We start from the raw sequence: 26,834 nt of genomic DNA, 5'->3' as shown, positions 1-26,834 counted from the left end.
TGAACATACCTTGTAGTAATGAAGCTATATTTGACTGTATTCAGCCAATCCTGTCAGACTTTTCAACCACTGTCTACCTGCTCTTATTAGAGGAAATATCCCGTCACTTCTTTCTTTAAACCCCTGTACCGTGCGTAGAACGTAGGTCATCGACAAGTTTCCTCCACTTCACTCTGTCTCAAGACAAAACTTGCAGCTGACCCCAGTAGACCTTCTCCATGTTGTCTAAGATGCTCCTCTTTTGCATGTTCCTTGCGGGTTCCATTTGAGAGCTTGACAGACTATGCTGGATGATGGTTTTCCCAGAGTATGTTCATTTTTTCATCTCTAGTCCTCCTGCATCAGTCTGGACTCATCTACTATCTCATTTTTATTCTCTCCTTCTGGATGTTTTCTATACTCAGTTTCTAAGTTTTACTTTCCTTCTTTGATACACCCTTTAGGAGAGCAGGGAGAAGACAGAGGTAAGATATTATGGTAGGCGAGACCATACCACTTGATTTATGAAATCAAGTAGTTTTACCACCCTTCTACCTTATTCCTGATACAACTTCAAAAACGATGCATAGTACAGTGTTTTGATTGAGGTGTTCATCATGACACCACAACATTTAAGATTTCCAAAGGGATACTCACTACCTTTCAACATTTGACAAGAGTTACCAGGAACGAAACACCATGCTCAAAATAATGCTGTATTGGCCATGTTGTTTCAGGATGGGTTGCAGATCACTGATGATGCATTGGAGAGGCCTTACGTGGGGGCTGTATGTTCAAGAGAACACCACTGACCATCACATACAGCCCCCACCTAAGGCCTCTCCAACGCATCATCAGTGATCTGCAACCCATCCTGAACAATGATCTTTCACTCTCACAGACCTCGGGAGGCAGGCCTGCCAACCTTAAACAAATCCTCACCAGCCACTACAAGTCACAAACCAGTAGCTCTAGGCCTGCAACCAGCCCTTTAAATGGTCCTCACTGCCAACTCTGTTCACATATCTACACCAGTGACATCCTCACAGGACCTAACATCAACCATACCATCAGGGGCTCCTTTACCTGCACATCTACTCATATAATATGCCATCATGTGCCAGCAATGCCCCACTGCAGTTTACATTGGCCAAACTGAACAGTCTCTACGTAAAAGAATAAATGGACATAAATCAGACATCAGGAACAGTAATGTACAGAAGCCTGTGGGAGAACACCTCAATCTCCCTGGACACTCAGTAACAGATTTAAGGGTGGCAGTCCTGAAACAAAGAAATTTCAAAAATCAAATGAAGAGAGAAATCTCTGAGCTGCAATTTATTTGCAAATTTGACTCCATTAACCAAGGATTAAACAGAGACTGTGCGTGGCTTGCAGCTTACAAAAGGCAGATTCTCTGCCCTGGGTGTTAAGATCTCCCCATCAGACTCTGACAATGGCTCATATCCCCCTGTCTGATCTGACTTGTTTTTAGCTCTTTTGAGACCTACTATTGTTAATGGGCCATTTCCACTTTGCTAAATAGAACTTGTCGGCTCTGGCCCTCCCTTTTTCTGGGACCCCATTCTTCAAATACCCCTCTGAAACCCGCCCCCCTGGCCCCACTCATACATCTGATGAAGCGGGTCTTCACCCACGAAAGCTTATGCTCCAAAATATCTGTTAGTCTATAAGGTGCCACAAGACTTCTTGTTGCTAAAAACAGACAGGAATGGAGGAGGTTCATTGCTGCCGTACGTACCCTAAGTGGGATCAGGGTGGTGATAATCTGTCAGTCAACTGTAACACCACCAAACTAAGCCTGTAAGATGGCCATTCAAATTTAGCTTATTATAAAGTGAAAGGTAAGGCATAGGAATGAGTAAACAAAAATTCTGGTGAAAAACATTTAGTAAAAATGTTGGAGAAAGGGCTTCTTGCTACAAAAGCTAGACATAACAGAGAAGAGTTAAGTATTTTCACGTTAGCTTTGTTTGGCAACACTTGGATTTAGTAGTACTTCATTAATTTTTGGGAAAAAGCCACGACTTAAGCTTGGTCAAGAACGGTTTATCATATGAACTTCACTCTAAGAGGATAATGCTGCTCAGATATCTGTCCAGTACCCATAAATAACTTATAAACATAATTTTTCAACAAATCAAAAGCATACGGGCACACTATCCACATCAAACTTTAACCCACCCTTACTAGTGTTCTTAGTATTGTCAGATTACTACAGCTCCAAGATTGTTAGAATCTTATGGGACTTTTAACCGTTCGCCACTTAAACAGTCTTTTCTGCATTTCACTGAGCTTGATTTCCCTTTCTAGCTGTCATGCACCTGCATAACAATTCAACATGGATGTTTAAATATAAAAATTTCAAGTTAAAAGTAGTAATATTTCTATTAGGCTGTCTTTAAAAGAACCTAAGAAACCTAGGTTTTGGCCCTGAATGAATACTTGAGTGCTATTACAACAGACGTGAACATAAATGGAGTTCAAGGATTTCATATGTTTTCAAGCTATTTTAACACCCTTATAATAATATTGAAATTAAAATACAATTTATTTCCCTAGTGATTGTTCTTATGCTCACAAACTAAGAAATGTGAAAAACATTGGGGAATAAACAGTGGTGTGCTTACATAATATGTTACCTGCTGTTTCATTCACTGCATGCCTAGGCATCTTTTGTGATGGAACAGTTCTCAAGAGAGTCTTATGTTCCTAGTGCTCCCTCCGCAGTACCAGGACTACATTACAGGCCCCTAAATACCAGGCTTCTGTAAAAAATATTTTAAAAATTGAAATCTTCAGGACATTTCTGCTAGTTCTCAAGGTGGCTAAACTCTGTAAGAGTGTCCCTTTAAAGTAATTCAAGAAAAAAGTTGCCTATTAACATAAATAGCTTCTGCATCAGTACCACATACTAGACATGGTCCTAATACATCCAAACTATTCACAGATAATGTCTGATTTGGAAATAAATTGGTGATCTCCATGCGGTCTTTGGTAGGATTGTTGCTTAGCCAGGCGCTTATTACAGATTGGTTAGCAGTGTGTGACAGAACTGTAACATTTCGTCCACCTTAAAAAAAAAAAACAAAACAAAACAGTTAGCTTTCATGTTGTTTACTTAGACTCAGCATTTGTGGGAGGTTAGGGGACATATTTAGCATCTAGCTAACATATTGGGAATACCAATCCAAGTCTCTGTTGTAGACAGAATTGATTTAATGGGCATAGTTGATCCACCAGTGGACCAAAAATATTTTGCATTAACTGAAAGAAGTCACTCAGAATAGCTAAATTTACAATGACAAATAACTATACTATGTATTTAATACATTAACTTCTTGATTCATCTTTCCTGCTGAACGGAAGCTTAGGTCTATGCACATAGTTTACTTAGACAGTATTTTCCTTTGTTTATCGCTGCTTTAGCTTTGTGTTTAAGATACTGATCCAAATCATTCCCCCCCCAAATTTCTTGCTCACCCTTTCCAAGTAATACACCTTATTTTAGGCGTCATTTTTTCCCCATACTGAAACCAGAGTCACAAGTTCCACAACATCAGAATTATGATTTCATTACAAGATTAAAACTGGAGAAAGACATGGATTGGGGAAAAAGCTGTTTATTTATTATTTTAGTCTAGTAGTTATATCAATCCTCTTTCCTCTTCATAGAAACCTCTCAAACCTTTGAGCCGGGGAATGAGGTTACTTCACAAGTAAATTTGAATATCGTCCCTGTTCTTAGCTATCCTCATGTTTTGTTCCTAGAAATTTCCAATGCACTCTACATCAATGCCATGTTTAACATTTGTTTTTTCATGGAGGTAGAATTTTTTATTCCAAAAATTAGGATGGGAAAGAAAACAGAAGGCAGCAAAATCTGACCGGTTTAGTATTAATTCTCATTTTTCATTAGAATGTGTTTTTCTCTACAATGGTTTGTCCTTAGGTCTGTCAATTAACTTCTGTTAACTCATGCAAATAAATAAAAAATTAATTGATTAAGTGCAGTTTTAATTGCACTATTACACAATAGAATACCATTTGAAATGTATTAAGTATTTGGGTGTTATACATTTTCATATATGTTGATTTCAATTGGAACTGAATACAAAGCATACACTGCTCCTTTTTATTACAATATTTTCAGCATAAAAATGAAAAAATAGTATTTTTCAACTTACCTCATGAGTACTGTAACACAATCTCTTTACTGTAAAAGTGCAAATTACAAGTGTACACTGTCACACACTGCACTCAAAAACAAAACAATGCAAAGCTTTAGCGCCTGTCCAGTCCCACTTTTTGTTCAGACAATTGCTCAGACAAACAAGTATGTTTATATTTGCAGGATATAATGCTGCCTGTTCCTCATTGACATCACCTGAAAGTGAGAACAGGCGTTTGTATGGCACTGTTGTTGCCAGCATCTCAAGATACTTACTTGCCAGATATGCTAAACATTTTATGTCCATTTACTGCTTCAGTCATCATTCCAGGGAATGTGCTTGCATGATGATGACTGACTTGTTAAAACAATGCATTAATTTATTACTCAACACGTTGAGAGAGAATTGCATGTCTCCTGCTGTTTCACCCACATTCTGCCATATATTTTGTGTTAAAGCAGTCTTAGATGAGGTTGTTCAGTTTAAGAATGCTTTCACTGCAGATTTGACAACAATGAGAAGAAGGTACAAATGTGAGATTTCTAAAGAGATAGCTACAGCACTTGACCCAAGGTTCAAGAATCTCAGGTGCCCTCCAGAATCTAGGAGGGACAAGGTTTGGAGCATGCTTTCAGAAATCTCAAAAAAGCAAAAAAAACTTGTCTACAGATAAAAGCACACAATTTATATTTTAAATATCAATTGGGGTCTCTCCCTGGTCACAGCAGCCACGGAGCTAAAGCTGGGAAGGAAGGCTCTCTGCCCAGCAGCTGCAGCCTTGAAGATAGACAAAGTCATCTCTTTCTCTGGCCCCTGAGGATTTTCATGTTCCTCCAACCCACTGTCTATCCCACCTGCCTGCCTTCTGCCCCACTCAACCCACTGACCCCCTCCCAGCTACACAGTATCCTCCCTCTACCCCTATTTCCCCTCAGACCATCCATCTTCGCTGGAGAAGATGCAAGTAAGGTGTTCAGGCACCTAATTAGTGGAGCCACACCTACAACCCACTAATTAGGTTGGCAGCTCTTCATTCTCTTGTGTGTGGTCACCTGTGCGTGCATGCACTTTAGGGGGAACTATACCTAGACCACCTGAATGATGCTTACTGACCATAGTTTGAGAACCTCTGCTTTAGCATATGTGGCATATAAATATTTTGCAATGCTGGCTACAACAGTGCCTCATGAACACTTGTTCTCACTTTCAGTTGACATTGTAAACAAGAAGTGGGCAGCAATATCTCCTGCAAACATAAACAAACCTGTTTAAGCAGTTGACTGAACAAGAAGTATGACTGAGTGGACTTGTGAGCTGTGAAGTTTTACATTTTTTTTTAATGCATTTATTTTTTACATAATTGTACCCTCATGAGTTAAAATTTTCATGGTAAACAAAATTTATAGTACTTGCATTATGTGACTTGAAAAAACACTATTTTGTTACAGTGCAAATAGTAGTAATCAAAAAATAAAGTGAGCACTGTACACTTTGTATTCTGGGTTGTAACTGAAATTAATTTGAAAATGTAGTAAACATCCAAAAAGTTTTAAATAATCTTCTAACAGCATAATTGTTTCACAGCCCTATTTTGTCTAGTTTATTAGACAAGCAATTTCCTTCAACAGGCATGCAGAGTCTTCTGTTAGTCTCCAAAATACCTGTCCACTAAAGAAAAGGATTTCCCTTATTCATATTTCAGTTTCCTTATGTATGCCACTCTTTAAGTCTCCTTCAGAGACATACGCAGTTATGACACTTATTGCCCTCCCAAATCAGTAATTTATCATTTTTTGAAGGTGAACTGAATTTAGCCATGCAAGTTCTGTGTGCGCCTCTTGAATCACTGTTGGCAAGTGCAGTCACTTCATATAGGAGGTCGTAACATGATGGTATAAACTGAAGCCTCGAAAAAAATTTTATAGTGCACTTGTTTTTCTTTTAAATAATAGGGCTTGGAATTTGTGGCAGGGAAAAATGGTGCTCAGAATTTTGTGAACCCATGCTAACCCTGGAACAGAGAGATCAAGGAAGCAATACAAAGTCTCCAGGTGGCAAGGACATGATCCCAGTGCCTTACAAAAGATTCATGTGGATTCATATCAGATCCTGCTCCCTTTACTCACAGAGGCTATGTCTACACTAGCCCCAAACTTCGAAATGCCCATTCAAATGGCCATTTCGAAGTTTACTAATGAAGTGCTGAAATACATATTCAGCGCTTCATTAGCATGTGAGCGGCCATGGCGCTTCGAAATTGGCGCGGCTCGTCCAGACGGGGCTCCTTTTTGAAAGGACCCCGCCTACTTTGAAGCGCCGTGGCCACCCTCATGCTAATGAAGCGCTGAATATGTATTTCAGCGCTTCATTAGTAAACTTCGAAATGGCCATTTCGAAGTTTGGGGCTAGTGCAGACACGGCCAGATAGTTCCACTGAAGTCAATGGATAAGGCTGGAGAGTTACTCTTTCATGTGAAACCACTGAAATTCTCTTAAAGAGGACCAATAAGTCTTCTCTTTCTAATAAAAGATCACATTTCGGTCTCCAACAGCTTTTAATTAAAAAAGGACTGAAGTATGGAATGAAGTCCTCAAACCAACTACTTAATAAACTATAACTACTCTTCACAAACAGCTTAAGCTTTTCACCTTTCTAAAAAGGAAGCTGGCTTCAAAAGCCCTTACCTTGGTGGAAGAAAGATGGCTTTTCTGATACATCTGTAGAGGTATCCCAATGCCAAAGAGAGCCATCTTCAGAACATGTAAATAGGTGATCTGGGTTGGAAGGATGGAAGTGAACTTCCCACACTATAAAAAAAGTACAGATTGAGCTTTATTACTTATGATTATAGAAACAAATCTATACTAAAATGGTAAAGAGTTTGATTTTCCAAGAGAAACAAATGAATTCCAAATCAAGGTGTTCAGTGTAGTTCCTCACTCAATGTACTGAAGATTGACTGTCCCTAGAGCTTCCTTTCCGTCATAGCTTTAAAAATACTCTTCTAAATCAAATCACAACAAAATAATAGTAATGAAACACTTCCCCTGCACTTCTTTTGCGATCATTGTGGAGGCCTCCGGCATTTGGTACGCCTCTGTCCCTCCTACTCTCTACCTGCAGCACATCAACAGCAGTCTCCTGTGAGCTGTAACATGTTGGTCTAATTTCAATTGTTGGGTTTAATGTGTAGGTATTGGGTGGTATTGACAGCCTCTGATATACTGGAGTTCAGGCCAAATTATCTGAAGTCTCTTAAACTCCATTACTGACTCAACTTTTAACTATCACTACTCAAAATAATACCTCACGCTACTTTAGTTGAAAGACTAAAGAATTTTCTTCCTGGTTTACATTGTATATAATGTATACTTAATTTCACCATTTCTTCTGTTTCTGTGGGTCTCTCCTCTCCTATGAAATTGATCATCTATTATTCTGCTTCCACAAATATACTAGGCGTCTCAGGCAAGACAAAAAGATCCCTTCATTTAAGAGTCTACCATCTAAGTTTAGACAAGAGGAAAGAAGAAGATTGGACTACATCAACCAAGCTAGATGTACTTCATAAGACTGCGTGCTTTCCTCTGTTCACCTTAATGTTTAAGTTACCAAAGTCCTACCAGACCAAAATTTAGATTGCTTACTTAAAGGGGAATGCATTTAAAACTACTTGTATCAGAACAGAATCCATTCTATTATATGGACTTTTATAAAGTGTCACACTGGAAATGTTTGAAAAGAAATGCAAGATATAGTAGAACCTCCATTAGTTTGCATTAATGGGGGAAACACAGGGCAAGCTAATGAAAGCCAGGATATGGACGGTGAAAGCAAGAAATTCTAACTTGTACTCTCTCTAGCTCAGATGGGTTGTGTGCGAAAAAGTGAGAAACTGGCAGGTTCTGTGGGGGGTGGGGCAGGGGAGAGGTGTCTAACAGAAGACAAAAACTAGACTAATGTTTTTCTAAAAGGTTGCACAGGCATAAACCTGATAACATTCATAATCTGCACACTCATTTCCTCTTTCATGACTGCTCCAAAAGGGCTGATAGAATATCATAGAAAAAGCCTAATTGTACCCCTCCCTGACTCATCACTACATTTGTATTAGAAACCCCATGCTTGACTAAATGCAATTTGATTAGCTAGTAGATTCAGTATCACATGCATCACTCCGCCCACAGCTACAACCTGGCTAATACACAATAGACAAGCACCCAAAAATTCACACTAAACATAAACTTTGGGGTTTCTTCCTGAAATCACTAGCCAAATACTTTATTATGTTAAAGTACGAACCATACCATTGTATTAGTAGCAAAGTTTTATATCCAATGCAATAGATATACAGAGAACTGGTAGCCTTTTCCTCTGCCTCTCACCCCTCACAAATTAAGAAACTGAGTGTATAAATTTCCCCTTTAAACTGAACTGTCCTTTAGACATAAAAGGTAAGGTTAAACAAAAATAAAATCCCACTGAGAGTCAATGGGATTTACACTCAAGTGATGCAGGCGCTTTTGAAAATGTTACCCCAATTTTTTACATAAGTTTCTGTTACAGTTAAGGAATATTTCCACCACAATGCTGTGAAAAAGAGCTTCTGTCTTATAGTTTATGCTCTCAGAATTGCCAGTGGAAGTGATCATCATGTGGGTACATCCCAGTCACAATAAGGAACTAAAAGATGCTATCCCAAGGAGTATTTTTAAAAGCTATTTTAAAAGTTATATTCTTTATACTCAGTCATGTTTTCAAATTTATCAGTTACCCCACTCCTCTGTGTGTTTACATGATTCCTATAAAATACTAATGAGTGTTACATGAGCAAAAAGGAAGACCAATGTGCAATCCTTCTAGAAACATAGAACACTTGTTTAAAGGAAGAAATAAAATGTATGTGACAAACAAAAGCCTCTCTCACTTCTATTTCTTGCCAGACTAAACTTTTAGCTACCCAAGTTAGACAGTAGGAACCAGCTCTTGCTAGACAAAGAATATAACTGGAAGTAAACAATTTGGATGAACAAAATTTCAGTAGTTATAACACACAAAGAAAGCAGAGTTTAAATCATGTCCAAAAATACAGAAGTATTTAAAGAAATACAGTATCTGTGTCTCTTTTAGATGCTTACTTTCAGCTTCATGAGCATTGAGCAGGGACACTGGCATGCTGCCTTGTCTAACATCCCAGATACTCAACATTCCATCTTGGCCACCTGTAGCTACAATATGCTGCTGGTTGGGATGCCTGTCAACACAGTGTAGTGGAATTCTGTCACCTGTCCTATTAGGAGGGGAAAAACAAAAGTTATTTCCTGTTCAACAATAGAGGGCTTCTGGAGTCAAAAAACTATTTATCAAAATGGATTATGCTACTATTATAATATATAACCACCACAGGTAACTTACTGCTTAGTTTAGAACAATTTGACAGCCACTCAAACTTGTTTATTGTTCTTCTCCTTAGACAGGCATCAGGTTTTGTAAATGACTACTGACCACTTACACTTCTAATTGAATCTTTATTAAGCTTTTGTAAGAGGTGATTGGTGGTAAGTAGTATTGGTTTTTTGTTTTTTTTTAAAATAACCAGCTCTTACATTTCCATTCCTAATTCCAGTTCTAACACACAATAGCCGCATCTACATGTGCCGGCTATTTTGAAATTGACGTAAGGCGGCGAGATGTCGAAGTCACTATCCCCATCAGGAGATGGGAATAGCACCCTACTTCGACATTGAACGTCGAAGTAGGGCACGTGTAGCCGATCTGTGTCCCACAACATTGAAATAGTGGGGTCCGCCATGGCAGCCATCAGCTGAGGGGTTGAGACGCTCTCTCCAGCCCCTGCGGGGCTCTATGGTCACCGTGTGCAGCAGCCCTTAGCCCAGGGCTTCTGGCTGCTGCTGCTGCAGCTGGGGATCCATGCTGCATGCACAGGGTCTGCAACCAGTTGTCGGCTCTGTGGATCTTGTGCTGTTTAGTGCAAGTGTGTCTGGGAGGGGCCCTTTAAGGGAGCAGCTTGCTGTTGCCCGGGAAGTGCTAGTCTGCCCTGTGACCCTGTCTGCAGCTGTTCCTGGCACCCTTATTTCGATGTGGGCCGCTTTGGTGTGTAGACGCTCCCCTGCAGCACCTACTTCAATGTGGTGCTGCCCAACGTCGAAGTTGAACGTCGACGGCATCAGCCCTGGAGGACGTGTAGATGCTATTCATCGAAATAGGTTATTTTGATTTCGCTACATCGAAATAGCTACGTCTACACGTGTATGCTAATAGGATACAAACGGAGTCAGTCAGTCACTCAATGAGCCTGATTCCCCATTGACATCAGTGGGGTTTTGATCAGGCTCTATATTTCAACTTCTTACCTACATCTCATGAAGGAGAGAGAATTAGTCATTGTCCAGTATAGCATTCTGAAGTCTAAAATTGCCAGGTGTTACATAATGCTATTTTCCTAACCAGAAATATTGTTGATTCAGAGAACGTGAGAAAAAAGTTATCTACAGGTGTGAACACTTCAATCCTTCATGTACAATTACAAGAACCAAATTCAACTGTGTACCACCTGCTATCAAGACAGTATAAAAGAAACTCATATGTAATAGATTTTGTTTTCTTGTTTAAAATGCACTTCCTTGGAAATCTAACCCAAACACATAACAAAAAACACAAAACCTTACAAGGAAAATATCTGAGATGGCTCATTTCTTTGCTGTCTGAAGTCCCATATTTTTAACTGTCCAATTGAATTCACTGTCAAAATCTCAGTTGTGCGAAGGAAAGTCACTGCATGGAGTGTACTGCTGTCTGCGTTTTCTGCAATAGGAAGAGATTAGGAAAGCCATGGATTAAACAAGTAGTTTTAAGCAAAGTGCTTGCACTCTTAATATGTATTACACTTTTACCTGTCAAAAACCTCACAGATCTGCAGATTAAACTTCACAATTTTTCAAGTAGCTGCTCTTGAATCTCACTAAGAATGTTCTTACTCCCCTTTTATATATATAAAATAGTTTTCCAATATACTCTAGCTTCCTCTGTTTGTATTGATACACATTCCTTCAAAAAGTCTATCAAGAGAACCATTTTCCTGAACTGAATTCCTTATTAGGAGTTTGTTTAAACAAAGTCATTGAAGGAGTTTATGAATATGAATTTAAAATTTTATTTTGACTGAGTTTGCAGTTTACACAAATTTAAGAAAAAAGCAGTCACAGCACTTTAAAGACTGACAAAATAAATTTATCATGTAGTATTGTAAAGACTAACAAAATAATTTACTTTTTGATTGCTTTTTTGTTTTGTGAAGATACAGACTAACATACCTCTCTGTGACTATAAAAATAAAGTTATACTTGAATGAAGGAAGAGATCTCAGACTCAAGAATTCGAAATGGACTGACATGCCTTTATTGCAGTTGACTGTGTAAATCCAATATTGGATGGATAAGCCATGAGAGAAACTGCAGGCTCAAACACTGCCCATAGATGCTCACCACCACTGCTAACCACCATCTCTCAAGATGAAAAGGGGCCATATCACTTGAACGTACATGGTTTGTAGAGAATGAATATCTTTCCTATCTAGTTTGTTACTAACAGGTTATTAGTCTCTGCTTTCTAAGTTGAGTTAAACAGATTTGATTTTTCTAAGTTTTTTTTTTTTTTTTTTTTTTTTTTTTAATATATAAAAGATTTACTACTAGTGGAGATAAATGTAGTCAGTGTCTGTAGCATGCTCCATTGCTTTGCAACTGGGATATATGGGATATACCAAGTCCACTGTTTCACAACTGGAGGCTGTAAAGCTTTAGCTATTATGACAAATTAAGAAGGTGTCTACAGAAGGATTTCAATGCTATTTTAATCAATCTTTACCAAGACATGCCTTGCCATTCAGATATCTTCTAAGGTCCACCACCTACATGGCTCTGGAGCCCCACTCAGCTCTTTGGCTGCCCCCGTTGTGTGCTGCTAAAAAAGCTAGTGGCACAGCAGAGCTCAGGCATGTTGCCTGGAAGCAGCTGGCCTGCCTCTGCATTCCCCTGGCTACAGAGTGGGGTGCAGCTCCATGCACTGCCCCAACCCAGCACTATCCTCACAGCTCCAATTGGTCAGTTCCCAGCAAAATGGGTGCTGCAGTGCTTGCAGACCTGTGCAACTCAAAGATGCACTGCTCACTCTCCCCTAGGGGCATGCAGAGAAGTGCCACAGCCAGCTATCAAATGGGCCATAGCAAGCAGATGGCCCACTTGAGCTCTGCTGCAACATCACGTGGGAGCTGCCGGCGATATGCACCTCAGACCCCCTCCCTGTGCCCTTAACCCTCTGCCCATGTTATAACCTCCCCCCATACCCAAACTCTCTCCAAGAGTCCACATCCCTCCCCGTCTCCTGTACCAGTCCAGAGCCCCCTCCCACACCAAATGAATTTTAAACATAATTTAACAAAGATATTGGGCAATTCATTTAATGTGAAAGGAATTGGCCACTATTTAACACCTTGGTGACAGCAAAATGAACAGACATACTGTATTGTTAAAGAATAACCAATCAGGCAAAAAATTAAGTAGACAGTTTATTTCATCACCTATTTTGCTTAAGTAATCTGTTAGTCATTTACTGTATACCTACTATCTTTATGTATGTGTACAAATTGCTTTGCTTTGGTGCAACTCTCAAAATATTGGGTAAGTCCCCCAAGTCTGAATTTTGTCATTCACTTAAATACACTGTAAAATAGCAAATATTTTAGATCAGGAGTAATTCCCTTAACAGGTTCTATTTTAGACATCAATACAATTCTAAAGGTACTGGCTATTTCTTTTTTATTGGTCACCTGATGAATAGAAAGAAATTCTTAGATCACAACTGTTAAAAAGTGATTATTTGGCCTACCTATAGTTCTCACAGCCTCCTTGTGATCAGCTCTAAAAAGATTTATTCGACCATCTTCTCCAACAGTGACAATTTCCGGGTTATTGCAGATGACCCCTGTACACGATGCCCCACCATAGAAAGGGGTGTCTGGAGCCACATGGTAATGGGCCCTCTCCCATTGTTGGCTGACAGATAAAGTCTAAGCAGTAAATATAGGAAAGAACTTCACAATGCTAAATAACAATACAGCAATAATATTAGAAACCAAGGTTCTGCAGTCTTTAAATAAGTTGCATCAGAAACTAGTTCTGAAATAACCAGAATACAATGCATTATTTCAAGGGACATGCACATTATAGACCAGAGGCTCTCTCACTCCTCTTTAATCCCCAGTCCACAACTCTGCATTGCAGCCACTATCCTTTTGGGTACAGTCAGACAGAACTCTCTTCTCAGCTTCACCATCGCAGCTTCTTAACAGACACACGTTCAATAGCAATAGTTGTAGAAAGCATAAAAATCTACCATATCGAAAATGGAACATATTTACACTTTTTTTTAAAATTACCTGGAAGGTGTATTTCAGTACAGGGATACTGTTACCATTTTGACATAGAATCTTCAAGAGATCTGAATACTGAGCATAGACTCTGAGATCAAAGAATTGGTTAATGCGAGTAAGGAAGTCAAATTGGTGCCAACTCACTTGGCTGTGCATATAACTAAACAAAGTGAAACAGATTCTGAAAACTAACTCAAGGATGGAAGTATAAAATTTTTGCCCGTCTTTCTATCAGATAGTATATTTACTGGGAAACCTTACCTGTTGTCAAAATCCAACCCCACTTCATTCGAGGCGGGGTTTGGGTAGAACTGAGGCTACGTCTACACTATGATATAAATTCAATTTTATAACACCGGGTTTTATAAATTTGAATTCGAGTATCCTCATCTCCCCTCAAAGTCGACTTATTGCTGCCACATGAATCACCAAACATTGACTCTTGCAGCAGCGCATTGTGGGAACCAATCCCCCAGTTCCATCAGCTTCATAGCATTGTGGGTTTTTTTTGCTGGAGTAGCATGGGAAAAAAAAAATGGGCCGCAAGTGGTTGTGGGTATATGATGTCATCTGCACACACTGCATTGCCCTCATTCCCCTCCCATCAAAAGCAAACAGCCATTTTTTTCAGAAGGAAAGAAGGAAAAACTAGGGAATCCCAGGACTAGGAAAATCAAATAGGCTGGCTTCAGAAGGTGATGGAACCACATAAACTGGTTTCTCAGCTGCTTTTCCCCCATAGAAAGAACAACTTTAGGCACAGCTTTTACATTATCGGCCAAGTAGCACACCAGGCAGGGGACTGTCATGCTGCCCTGGGATCATCCACATGACTGTGCCATCTTAACTGCCCCTCACCCCGCAACTTTGAAGCCAGAAACATCCACCCTGAAAATATACCAGGAATAGATTACTGCTTGAGGAAAGTGCAGGATAGTAAAGTTGAGGAAAGTGCAAACCGTAATGACTAAAGCCAACTCCCTCAGGCAGGGGAAAGAAGACAATTTGTGATGCACTGGTGAGAAAGGATTCTTGGCTTCCCGACTTCACTACTCAGATGCATCCAACATGCGGTGGGGAGCTCGTCAAGTTTCCACATGCCAAAGTGACTCAGTACCCTGGGATCACCCAGGTGTCTCTGTCATCTCAACTGGCACTCCAGCTACTTCTCCCTCCCTTGAAAGCACCCCTGCCTGGGCAGAAAGATATGCCTTCTACCCAATAAGCCTACTAGCGCCCCCAGGCACGGGACTGCCATACCACCCTGAAGGATCACCCAGGCGACTGTGTCATGTCAACTGGCACTCTAGCCACTTATTTCCCCACCAACACCTTGAAATAAGAAACATCCTCCCTGAAAATATTACAGGAACAGATTACAGCTTGTGATATCTAGCCCCACCACAGTCTATAAGGGGCACTGTACAATGAGTGGGGGACTTGGCTGAAGGCCAACTGACCTGATCCCTTTGGCAGGTTGCTCTGGTGCAGGGTAGGGGAAGGGCCACAGCCCTGCATGCGACTGTGGAGCTGCTCCCCCAGTCTAAGGGGTGTCAGATAGCACAAGCTGTAACCTGTTAATCAACACCCACCCGCTGAAATCTTTGCCACGGTTGGAGACTCTCCCCCTACCCCCATGACATCCAGCCCCTGAAATCTTTGCTGCAGGGGGACACTTCCCCCCCAGCAATAGTCAGCCCCCCAAAAATCTTTCCTGCCTTTGGAGCTTCCACCATGCACAAGCCAGGAAATGGTGCTGTCTGACAGCATGGTCTGCACTACACTGCGGGCATATGCCTTTTTGGGAGCAGGGGCTAGCCACATGATGTGGTTGGGCATGGGATAGGCCCTGACTGTATAGTGTCTGTGGGGGAGGGAGTGGGGCTGCTCCCATACAAATGGGAACCCCAGAAGAGCCTCTCATTCAAGCACAATGCCCACAGCCTAGCTGCCACATGGGGCTGTGGGACAGGGGCTGGTGCCAGTGCTGAAAAAAATCTTGGCCTCTCCTGCTATATCCTGTGCGGTGAAGAAACTGCCACTCTGTGTTGGGGCTATGTTTTCCCCATGGGTAGATGCAATCACTGTGCTGATAGAAAAGACAGACATTTCTTGGCCTTTCATACAAGCATGACCCCCACCAGCCAAGCCGCCATAGGCCTTCTGGGGCCAAATTCCAACTCGTAGGCTTCCTGTTACCTAATTCCTGCACACCTGGACAGCAGTAGAGATGAAAGCGACCAGAGCGGACAACTGTGGGGCATTGTGGGATGCACACGGGACACCTCTGGAGGCTAACAAAGTCGATCTAAAGATATGGCATTTCCATACTAGCCTTAATTTGACCTTTTAAATTCAAACTTGATGCTATGTCAACTCGCCCTGAGGGTGTTATAATATCCACCTTAGCGTGGCCTAAAAATCGACTTAATGGTATATACAAGTGAAGACAGTGACATTGTAAAAATCGTGCTAACCGTCCTTAAATCAACTTCACTATATAGCACAGACATAACCCAAGAGGAGCAGTGCTGCCATCTATGTTGTTCTGTTTGGCTTGGTTTGATCAGAACAATCCTCAGGTTTAGAGCAAAAAAGCCAGGGGGGCAGAAGACAGTGGCAATGACAGCCACAATAGTGAAAATTTGAACCAGCTGCCTTAATTTATTTTTTATTTTTATGTTTTCTACAACAATTTTTCTCTTTTAACACCACAAAGAGGGAATGATAAGTGGAATACCCCATGTCCTCATTATTTTATTAGACAATATTTGACGTACAATTTTTGGATTAACAATTTATAGCTTTAAATGTTGTGTTTTTAACAAGCATAATTCTAACACAAACTGTTGAATTATGTTCACTTGACCTTTTTGTTCAGACTAATTTTGTCAGTCTTTTGTATCTTTTTCTATTACCATTTGTTATTACAGTTTATTACATATAACTTGTTACAAATTTTTGCACTCTCCTTGCAATAAACTTCATGGTTTATGTCTATTTATAAGTAGCATCAGACTATTCTGTTTAAAACATTAACCTAAGTCCTGATTTGCAGATTTTCGGGACTCAGGAGTTCAGTTGCTTGATGTTTTGATAGGTCTGAGAAGTCATTAATCTGTGAGCAGTAAAATGATTTGTAACATAAGTAATAGTAGCTGAAACCAAACACAAGCTATCTACAGCAAGTTATTTACCTGATTATTTTGATGGTGACGGAAAATGGTTACACTTCCTGTCGATGAAGCAGCTACAATTCTCTCCTGGTCAAAAAACTAAAAAGAAGTCTTTTAAGCTTCTTACAGTTTGAGGACATTATTAAAAATGATGTGAATTTGTAATGTTTTTACTCATTGCCAGATAATCTCAAAATGTACACAGGCAAAAACTTATGCCTGGAAATTGATTTAGACAATAATCCTCCTTTCTTAATACCTTGATGTCCCATTAATACTTAAATTTTCTTTTAAAATGGTGTTAAATCCTTATTTAAAAAGGAAAGAAAAACCCAACGGATAACAATTTTACCTGCATGTCCATAACATCACCATCATGTCTGATATCACACAGCAGCTGTGGTTCTCCTTGATACTCCCCACTGGGACCCAAACTTCCAAAGTCTCCAACAGACCAAATGGAGATCTTGTTCTCCTATTTAACAAAGTAGTTGAAACGAGCTTAATTGATTTTAAAACACATTGGTCAAAAAGTGAGTTGAGAAAAGAGGGTGAGATGATACTTTCTATTGGACCAAATCCTGTTGATTAAGAAAAAAAGATTGTTTCCATTATAGCTGTAGCACTGTTAGTCTCAGGATAATAGGGGGAGGGGGTGGATTATTAGATCATATTTTATTGGACTTATTGTTTCTTTGACCAAATTAGTCAACTCAACTTTCTTTCTCTTCATAAAGAAACTATCCTGACAAAATAAACAAGACAACATTTTCTCAAACCTAGATTAAATACATCAAGGGCATCTTGAGAAAATTAATATTCCCAAAGTTTTCTTGTATTCACACAGAATATTAATCCTGCAACGTGCTAAGCAATACGGAAATTACATAATCAGACAAACAATCTACATACTCAAACAAGCACCTACAGAGACCACAAGGAGCTTTAGCCTTCATAAAGAGAACCAGGGAGCTTCGTTCTTACAATATAACTCAGCTGCATGGCGCTCAATGTATTTAACAGAGAAAAATGAGAGTCTACGTTCAACCTGACAGGACTGACAAAACAGAGCACCCCGCCGGTCCCAACGTACAAGGAGGTGTCACAATGCTTCAGCACCGAGAGACACCGCCCGCCCTCCCCGCCGCGCGGCGAGGGGAACGGAAGGTCTAGGCACCGCTCTGTCTAAGGGGGTCCGGGATCACCCCTAGGAGCAGCAGAGGGCAAGCAAGGCCTTGTCCAGTACCTCCGGCTCACCACAGCCGCCGCCCTCCCTCCAGCCCAAAGCTCGGCAGCGGTCTCCCCGAGGCTGCTAACGGCACGGAGGACGTTTTCTAACCCCGGGCCGATCCCAGGGGTAGGTGCGCGGCGGCAGCACGGTTGGGGCTTTGGGGGCGCAGCACGCCGGGCTGCCCCCGGCCAGTACCTCGTTGTCCCACGAGCCGGTAGCAAAGAGCTCGGGCGGCTGCAGGACAGCAGTAGGCACCGGCCGCCAGCGGGTCTTACTGATCTTCTGAGACACGAACTTCGCGGCAAAATCCTCCATGCCGCAGCCAGCAGCCTTCGAGACGTAACCAGCGACGTCCGCAGCCCCGATAGGTTACCGCCGCTGCCCTCACCCCGCCTCTTCCGCCTCAAACACACCCGCATTGGCTGGAGCCACCCGGTAGACGGCGAGGAGGGAGGGACAAAGCTCTTTGATGGCCGCTGAACTCACAAGTGGGCGGGACTGGATGAGTGTGAAATGGATGCGGGAGACGGAACGTTGCCCGGGGGCGGGGCCGTGCTGTCAGTCAGTCTGGACGGCTGGCCACAGCTTTGTGCTCATGGGTCGCTTGGCATTTAGCGCGTCTGGCCTCCCAGCTCGAACAGCGCTGCACGGGATCCTGCTGATCAGCTACTAATACCAAGGGGTTAGTGCTGGTCGGTATGGTGTACCGATAAGAAAGTGACTAACAATCACTGGCATCCCATCCCCAGCCTGCTCCTGCATCCTATGTCTTTCCACAGCCCGCACCTACTCCTTCTTCCCACCTGGACCCTACCCTCACACCCTACTCTTGCACCTTCCCTCCTTTCCAGACTTTGCATCCACTCTTCCAGCCCACTCCTGAACGCTCTCTCTTGCCCAGACCCCACACCCTCATCCCACCTTTTTTTTTCTCCTCACGAGTGTGTGGCCTCCCAACTGATTATTGTGTGGGTTAGTGGCCTCCACCCAAAAGAAGGTTCCCACTCCAATATATTCCTTTTCTAAGTTATTCCCAATATTTTATTAGTTTTTCATATGGCCCCTGAACATTGAGTAGATGTTTTCAGGGAACTATCCACAATGATTTCAAGATGTCATTCTTGAATAATAACAGACATTTAGACCCCTTCATTTTTATATGTATAGTTGGCATTGTATTTTCCCACGTGCATTACTTGCATTTATCAACTTTGAAGTCCATCTGCTATTATGTAGCCCAATCATCCAGTTTTGTGAGACCCTTATGTAATTCATAGCAGTCAGCTTTGGACTTAACTATTTTGCGTAATTTTGTATCCTCTGCAAATTTTGCCACCTTTTTCAAGATAATTTATGAATCAGTTGAATAGCACTGGTCCCTAGTACACACTATTTATTTCTACATTTTGTTTCCTGTCTTTTAATTGGTGTATCTGGCAATGCTTTAACGACCATCTAATGATCCTTCAGTTACATGAATTACAAGTCATTTGTTATCTTAATCTCCCTGCCTTCCTCTGTTTATAAACACCCAGCTTCAAAAGCAAAGCTGGGATCACCGCAAGCTTAGTTTCAGTTAAAGTTCATCACCTAACTCCAAGCACCGCTCTTAAGCAGACCTCAAGTATGAAATTCAGAGGTTCAAACTTCACGGCAGGAGGCAACAGCATGCCCCTACCTAGCTTCCCTGTCACCTAGTCTGTCCTCCTGTATAAAACATCATAGAACTTCTTCAATATAATCATAGAACATAATGTTTTGGAAAACATCTAATGATAGAGAATACATCATATTCTTTAGTAATTAGGGCCAATTGTTAATCATACTTACCATTAAAAATTTACACCTTATTTCCAGGCTGAATTAATTTGGATTCAGCTGCCAGCCATAAGATCATATTATACCTTTCTCAATTAGTCTGAAAAGGTCATTATTAAATATTTGTTCCCCATGTAGATGCTTGCAGAGTTAAGTCACCCATTAATTTTCTCTTTGTTAAAGTGCTAAATCTATTTAGTTGAAGACTATCATTAAAGGCACGTGTTCCAATCCTTTAATCGTTCTTGCAGCTCTTCTTTGAACCCTTTTCAATTTGTCACCATCCTTCATGAACTGTGGCAGTGGAACTGGAGAGCCTTCCATCAGCAGTCACACATATGCTAAATATAAAATCAATATTATCTCCTTGTTTCTACTTGAATTAACTCATCAGTATATTGAGAAAAGTTACAAAGCAACCTCTCAAAACTGGACAACAAAATGATAGATGAAAGTCAATGTTGATAAATAACAAGTAAAGCACATTGGAAAACACAATACCAAATATACATATAAAATGATGTGGTCTAAATTAGTTGTGACCACTCAAAAAAGAGATCTTGCAGTCATTGTTGACAGTTCTATAAAAACTCACGATGCAGTGTCAGTCAAAAAACTTACAGAATGTTAGGAATCATTAAGAAAGGAATAGACAATAAGAGAAAATATCAGTTGCCTCTATATAAATTCATGGTATCCAAACATATTGAATACTGCATACAGATATGTCCTATCTCAAAAAAGATACACTGGAATTGCAGTCTGGTAGCACTTCAAAGCCTAACAATATAACTTATTAGGTTATGAGCTTTTGTGGGACAGACCCACTTCTTCAGATCTGGAAAATCCTGATGAATGATAACTGATAACTAAGACAAAGAATTTAACAGAGTTAAAAAAATTAAATAAAAGCTGATGAATCATCTAGATAGGACAGAAGTGGAGGGAGAGGGGGAAGAAAAATAATTTCACAAAGTGTCTATTAAGAGGGGATTTCAATAACCTGTACCTCACCATCAGTTTCAGCCTTCACCATTCCACACAAGAGATCCACTTCCTTGACACTACAGTACAAATCACCGATGGTCAAATCAATACCACTCTCTAACAGAAACCGACTGAGAGCTACTCTTACCTACATGCCTCCAGCTTCCATCCAGGACACATCACACGATCCATTGTTTATAGTCAAGCCCTTAGATACAACCACATCTACTCCAATCCAACTGACAGAAACCAAAAACTTCAAGATCTCTACAAGGCATTTATACAACATAATTAGCCACAAAGAGAAATTTAAAAGAAAAACAAAATAGATTGAATGGGCCAGACAAATACCCAGAAACTAGCTACTTCTAGAAAGGCCCCAAAAGGCTAACAACAGAAAACCACCAACAGAAAACCTTCTGCCCCCCAACTCAAACATTCTAGCACATTATCAACAATCTACAATCTATACTGGAACAATGTGCTGCACTCTCACAGGGCCTGGGTAGCAGACTTGTGCTTTCCTACAGACAACCACCTACCCTCAGGAAAATTCTCACTAGCAACTACATGCCACACCACAGCAATACCAACCCTGAAACTTTTCCCTGCAGCACACCCCATTGCCAATTCTGTCCACATATTTACACCATCACTGGACCTAGCCACATCAGTTACCCAACTGGGGGCTCATTGTCTTGCACTTCCATCAATGTGATATATGCCATCATGTGCAAGGAATGCCTCTTACTATGTATATTGGACAAAGTGGACATTCACTTTGCCAAAGAATGAATGGACACAAATCAGACATTAAGAATCTGAACCTGTCAGTGAGCATTTCCATCTAACAAGTCATAGCATCCAAAATTTGAAAGTGTGCATTTCTAAAACAAAGAGACTTTTAACACCAGATTACAAAGGACACATCTGAATTGGAGTTCATTCTCAATTTTGACATTTTTCATCTCATTCTCAACAAAGATATCAATTACTTTACACATTACGAGGACAGTTTCCCCAACTTTGATATTTGCAGTGATTCCATGCAACCCGCTTAACTTAATAGACGTGTGGAGAAACTATTTTTCTTCACAACTCCTCCCCACTTCTGTTCTATTTAGCTGATATGTCAGCTTTTATTTATTATTTTCTCTCTCTCTGTTAAATTCCTTGTCTCAATTATCAGTTATCATCCATCAGGACTTTCCAGATCTGAAGAAGTGGGTCTGTCCCACGAAATCTCATCACCTAATAAATTATATTATTATTATATATTATGTTATACATTATATTATTATACTGTTAGTCTTTAAAGTGCTACAGGAGTGCTGTTTTGTTTTTTGAAGATACAGAATAACACGGCTGCCTCTCAGACACTGGAACTGGGAAAAGTTCAGAAAAAGGCAACAAACATTACGAGGGGTACGAAACAGCTTTCATATCAGGAGCGATTAATAAGATTGGAGCTCTTCAGTCTGGAAAAGAGATGACTAAAGTGGGATATGGAAGATCTATACATCATGAGTGGTGTGGAGAAAGTAATAAGGAAGAATTATTTACTCTTTCGCATAACACAAGAACAAAGGCTCACCATACGAAATTAATAGAAAGCAAAAAACTAGTAAGACAAAAGTATTTTTTCACACAGTCAACCTTTGGAACTTTTTGACACAGGATGTGGTGAAGGCAAAGATCATTACAGGATTCAAAAAAGAATTAAATTCATAGAGAATAGCTTCATCAGCGACTATTAGCTCAGATGGGCATGTCAGGAATCCTTAGCCTCCGTTTGCCAGAAGTTGGGAATGGGTGACAGGGGATGGATCACGTGATTATCTGTTTTGTTCATTGCCTCTGAAGCATTGGCCACTATTGGAAGACATGATATTGTGTAAGATGGATCTTTGGTGTGACCCAGTATGTCCGTTATTATGTTCTTACGTTTGTCTGTTTGTGCATCCCAGGCTCACATCAGCTTTTTTGGCTACAGCATCACACTATAAGCCCATGTGTTCTAAACGGCAGACTGCTACCCTGGATCCTACCAAATTCATGGTCCATTTTGGTCAATTTCTCAGTAATAAGATTTTTTTTCATAAATGTAACAGTTTCAACTATTTAAATCAGAAATTTTGGAGTTTTGTAATTGTAGGGATCCTGACTCAAAAGGAGCCGGGATTGTCACAACTTTATCCTAGGGCAGATTGGGGTACTGTTACCCTTATATCTGAATGATCTGCACTGCTGCTGATGGTAGCACTGTTGTCAGAGCTTGGCAGATGGAGAGTGTCACTTGCTGGCCAGCAGCCCAGTTCTGAGGGGAGGCATTGACAGCAGCAGCACTAAAGTAAAAAGACCATAATGCCGTGTGGTATTGCCACCATTATTTCTATGATGCTTCTTACAGAGCTGGAGCCTCAGTCAGCAACGGTCACTCTCCTGTTGCCCAGCTGTGAATGTAGCAGCGCTGAAGTAAGGGTGGCAAGCTATAGTAGCGGCATCCTTACTTCTGTGCTGCCGGCGGTGGGGTGCTGCCTTCAGAGCAGGCTGCCTGCCCTCCAACTGCCCAGCTCTGAAGACATCGCAGAAGTAAAGGTAGCAATACTGCGTCACCCTCCCAAGTAACCATGCAACCCTGTTTTGGATCAGGCTCCCCAGTTTGAAAAATGCTGCTCTCCCGCTCAGATCCGTAGAGGAAAAGCCCACAGAAGCCCAGACTTCATTTGAAATACCATATTTCACAGTTATGGCTGTGACTCCCCAGCACTCAGCCTTTGCTGTACCCTCTGGGCCGGTCCCAGGGCTTCTGACAGCTCTCCCCCAACACTGGCTCCCTGGCGGATCCCATGTGCCCTGCCTTACAGTAACTACGCGAGCAGCAGCTAGGGTCAGGCAGCTAGAACGCTGCGGCGCTTTCTCCCCCCTCCCGCGAAGATATCCGACCCCGCAAGGCGCTTCCCCGACTTTCGGGGGGCGCGCATGCGCAGAGCTGGCGGCTGGCGACCGTTGAGAATGTCGGGCGCGCGGGGCGGTGGGCGCGCGGCTCCTCCCCCTGGCGGGCGCGCGGCTGGAGGGGAGGAGGCGGCGCCTGTGTCGACGCTCGAGGTTGTGTCGTTCCTAGGCAAGCTTTTGTGCGCAGTCGCGGCGCTGAAGGCGGCTCTGTACCTGCTTCGCCGAGTGTGTCTCGCCATGGCCTGGAAGTCGGGAGGCTCCAGCCACTCCGAGCTCATCCACAACCTGCGCAGTGAGTCTGCGGGCGCGGGAGGGGCCCCAGCGCGTCCAGCCCCGAGCCCTCCCCCCCGCGGCCGCCACCGGCTCCTCGGCCGCGCGCCTGTCCTATGCTGTCCTGGGCTGGGGAGAGACTAACTGTCACTGAGCGGGTCGAGCCGGGGCGGGGCGGCGTTGCGGCGCGCGGAGGAGGAACCCCGCCCCGGGGTGGCTTGGCCATTGCGGGGAACCAGCCTGGCTGGAGCCGGCGCGTCCCCGCAACCAGGCTGAGCGGGCCCGCCGCTGCTGTTGGCGATGTAACCACGGCTCGAGGCTCGGCCTGTGCTACAGCCGCGCCAAGGGGGCACGCTGTGCGTGGGCTGTTGTCATCCCGCCCACCGGCTGCCCCGCGTCCCCCCCCGCCGCCCGCCGCTTAGGGCGGGGCTTGGGGGGGCTGAGCCTCCCCCCCCGGTCGGGGTCCTGGGGACACTGCGGCACCGGGCCCGGGCGCAGAGGGGGCGGCGCTGTCAGCGCAGGGAGCTGTTGGTGGGAGCCTGGCTGGGAGCGGTGCAGGGCTTGAGGCCGTTGCGGGGGGCGGTCCTGCGCGGGATCACGGCCTCTTTGTATGGTCCTCCCACGCTGCGTTTTGGCGTGTGGCTCGAGGCGGCCCTTGCTTAAGTCCCGCGGGCACGGGGTGGGGAGGAGGTGGTTGTGGACGCGATGCGCAATGAAACCTTGGGGGGTACGTGCTGGGAGACTCTAGTCCCTCCCTACCTCCCCAGGGAGCGCGGGGCTCAGCCGATGCCTCTCGGGCGGGAGAAGGCTCGTCCGGGTTACAGGCTCTTCTGGCAAGTGTCGGGCGGCTGCTGATGTCAGCCCTCCCTGCCCTGCCGAGGTGCGTTTTCCCTCCCCCTCTCTCCAGGGCTTGCACTCTCTCTATGTTGGCTGCGGCAAGGTTAGAAGGGATGCCCACAGCTGTGTTCTGCTATGACCCGCAGCCTGAGGGAGAGATGAGGGTTGGTTTGTGCGGGCGATCCAAACTGAGAGATTGTAGGCTTAAGTTCTACCACCTTTCATATTAGTCTTTGGCTGGTACGTTTGCAGTGTCCTGCTCTTGAAAGTGTGAGGAATCTCTTTCTCCCAGTGTCTCCTAAACATTTGGAGGAGGTGAGGTGTGGCAGCAAGAAGTATATATATTTTTCTGCAAAGTGCATTAGTAGTTTGCCTCCAGTGTTTTAGTTCTGTGATCCTGGGTTCTGCAAGGATGGATGTTTCTTAATCATGCTACTTGCTTCAGAGTCGTTTCCTGTGGAGGTCCCATTTGTCGTGAGATTTTGTCATTGCTCATAGAGGAATTTGGTTTTATTGGTTATAATTTTGATGGATAATAATTCAGTATTCACAGTTGGGGGGAATTATGGAGATTGTAGGCAATAATTATTTAATGATACTAAAAAGTTCTGATTGAAGAAGATAGTTTGATAACCCTTAAAACACAACTTGGCAAGATCCCATATCAAGATATATGAAGTGTAAACATCTTTGATCAAACTAATAAGCTGTCAGGCAGCATATCTTTTACTTTCTTTTTCTGTAAACTTCGTTTATTATTGCTGAATTTTTTTGTCCCTTGGTAAATATTTTACCATACAGATATGGACTTTTACCGATTAAAATTTTAATCCTTCCAAAACTACTTGTACCTTATCCATACTTCAGCTCATCATAGTGTTGAGATTATTTTCAGTTTCATACTGATTACTCAGGTCTGGAGAAAGACTTCCTAATGTAGCTAGTTTTACAAGCTATGAGCACACTTAGAGGGAGGCACTGGAGCTGTCTCTTTTGCCATGCAGGAAGGTAGAACTGTATTTGTTAACATTTGGAAGGTGCTTTGTGAATGTAAATGCAAAAATGTTATAAAATTAATTTTGGTTCTCCAAGTGCTGGTGGTATAAGTTACCTCCTTTTTCTGAGGGCTTTCAGGGGAAGATGTAGATTTTTTTTTTAAACATTTAAAAAAAAATATTTAAAAACATGTACACTCCTGCCAGGTTCACCACTCTGAGAACTTGAAGGTAAAATTGAGTTTTTGCTTTGTCTAAGGAGAGAAAAATTTCAAAGAGCATGAAATGTTAAAATAAATTTGATTTTGAAGATTAGAAGTTGAAATAATAGTAATATAAAATATATATCCTGTAGAGAAATAATAGTAATATACATGTTGCAGAGAAATTTAAATTATATTTTTCTTTTCAGTGCTTTTATGAAGATACTATATTAAGTAGGGGTAAATATATTTGTAAAGAATCTGAATTAGATACTTGATGATTTATTCAAAGCTATTTATCTGCAAAGGGGACTGTGTCATTCTCTTCATTGCTCTCTGTGCTGTAGCAGATACAGTAAACTCCCAAGATGCATGCAAATGAGTTGCACGTGTCTTGGGTTAACGTGACTGCCGCTCCTGTCAGGAGCGGGAAAGCCTAGCTCTTGCTGCCCTGACAGGAGTGGTTTCCTGCTCCTGTCAGGGGCAGCAGTGAGAGTCAGGCTACTGTCCATGACAGGAGCAGTCCCATGACTCTTGGCTGCTGTCCCTGACAGGAGTGGCTTCCCAGTCCAGGGAGTGGCAGGGAGCTGGGAACCAGGCGACAGCCTCGCTCCTGACTCCCCTCCACTTGCAGAGACGGGAAACTGACCAGGGCATTTTCTAATTTGCTGTGCAGTAGACTGCATACAGGCTATCCATGAAAGGGTTCCATACGTTGCTTCAGAATTAACATTTAAG

General features: G+C 42.3%; 2 protein-coding genes across 5 annotated transcripts in view; one reads left to right on the top strand and one right to left on the bottom strand.

Annotated features, from left to right (window-relative positions):
• Positions 1-861: 861 nt before the first annotated feature.
• Positions 862-24,838, bottom strand: NUP43 (nucleoporin 43). Of its 3 annotated transcripts, none has more exons than XM_074990397.1 (8): positions 24,005-24,120; positions 17,153-17,275; positions 16,822-16,899; positions 13,081-13,261; positions 10,863-10,998; positions 9,312-9,463; positions 6,858-6,980; positions 862-3,073 (listed from the first exon to the last, which is right to left on the bottom strand). In XM_074990397.1, exons 2-8 carry the CDS (start codon positions 17,162-17,164, stop codon positions 2,862-2,864), a joined length of 894 nt encoding a protein of 297 aa, XP_074846498.1. In that variant the 5' UTR covers positions 17,165-17,275; positions 24,005-24,120; the 3' UTR covers positions 862-2,861. The 3 variants fall into 3 exon arrangements, with proteins under 3 accessions (XP_074846498.1, XP_074846499.1, XP_074846497.1); XM_074990398.1 differs by lacking the exon at positions 24,005-24,120 and adding an exon at positions 24,821-24,838 and having other exon boundaries at positions 863-3,073; XM_074990396.1 differs by lacking the exon at positions 24,005-24,120 and adding an exon at positions 18,227-18,373 and having other exon boundaries at positions 863-3,073.
• PCMT1 (protein-L-isoaspartate (D-aspartate) O-methyltransferase) overlaps positions 23,859-26,834 on the top strand; it is a 43,480-nt gene continuing 40,504 nt past the window's right edge. Inside the window, exon 1 of one of the 2 annotated variants that reach the window (XM_074990399.1) lies at positions 23,859-24,083. In XM_074990399.1, the coding sequence (XP_074846500.1) occupies positions 24,029-24,083 (55 nt within the window). In that variant the 5' untranslated portion in view covers positions 23,859-24,028. The remainder of the gene's footprint in view (positions 24,084-26,834) is intronic. The other variant, XM_074990400.1, reaches the window with a different exon arrangement.

Source organism: Carettochelys insculpta, chromosome 3 (assembly GCF_033958435.1).
Source record: "Carettochelys insculpta isolate YL-2023 chromosome 3, ASM3395843v1, whole genome shotgun sequence".
In the NCBI taxonomy this organism is placed as follows: domain Eukaryota; kingdom Metazoa; phylum Chordata; order Testudines; family Carettochelyidae; genus Carettochelys; species Carettochelys insculpta.
Note: the sequence above shows the minus strand (reverse complement) of the source record. Positions and strands in the feature narration are given on the sequence as shown.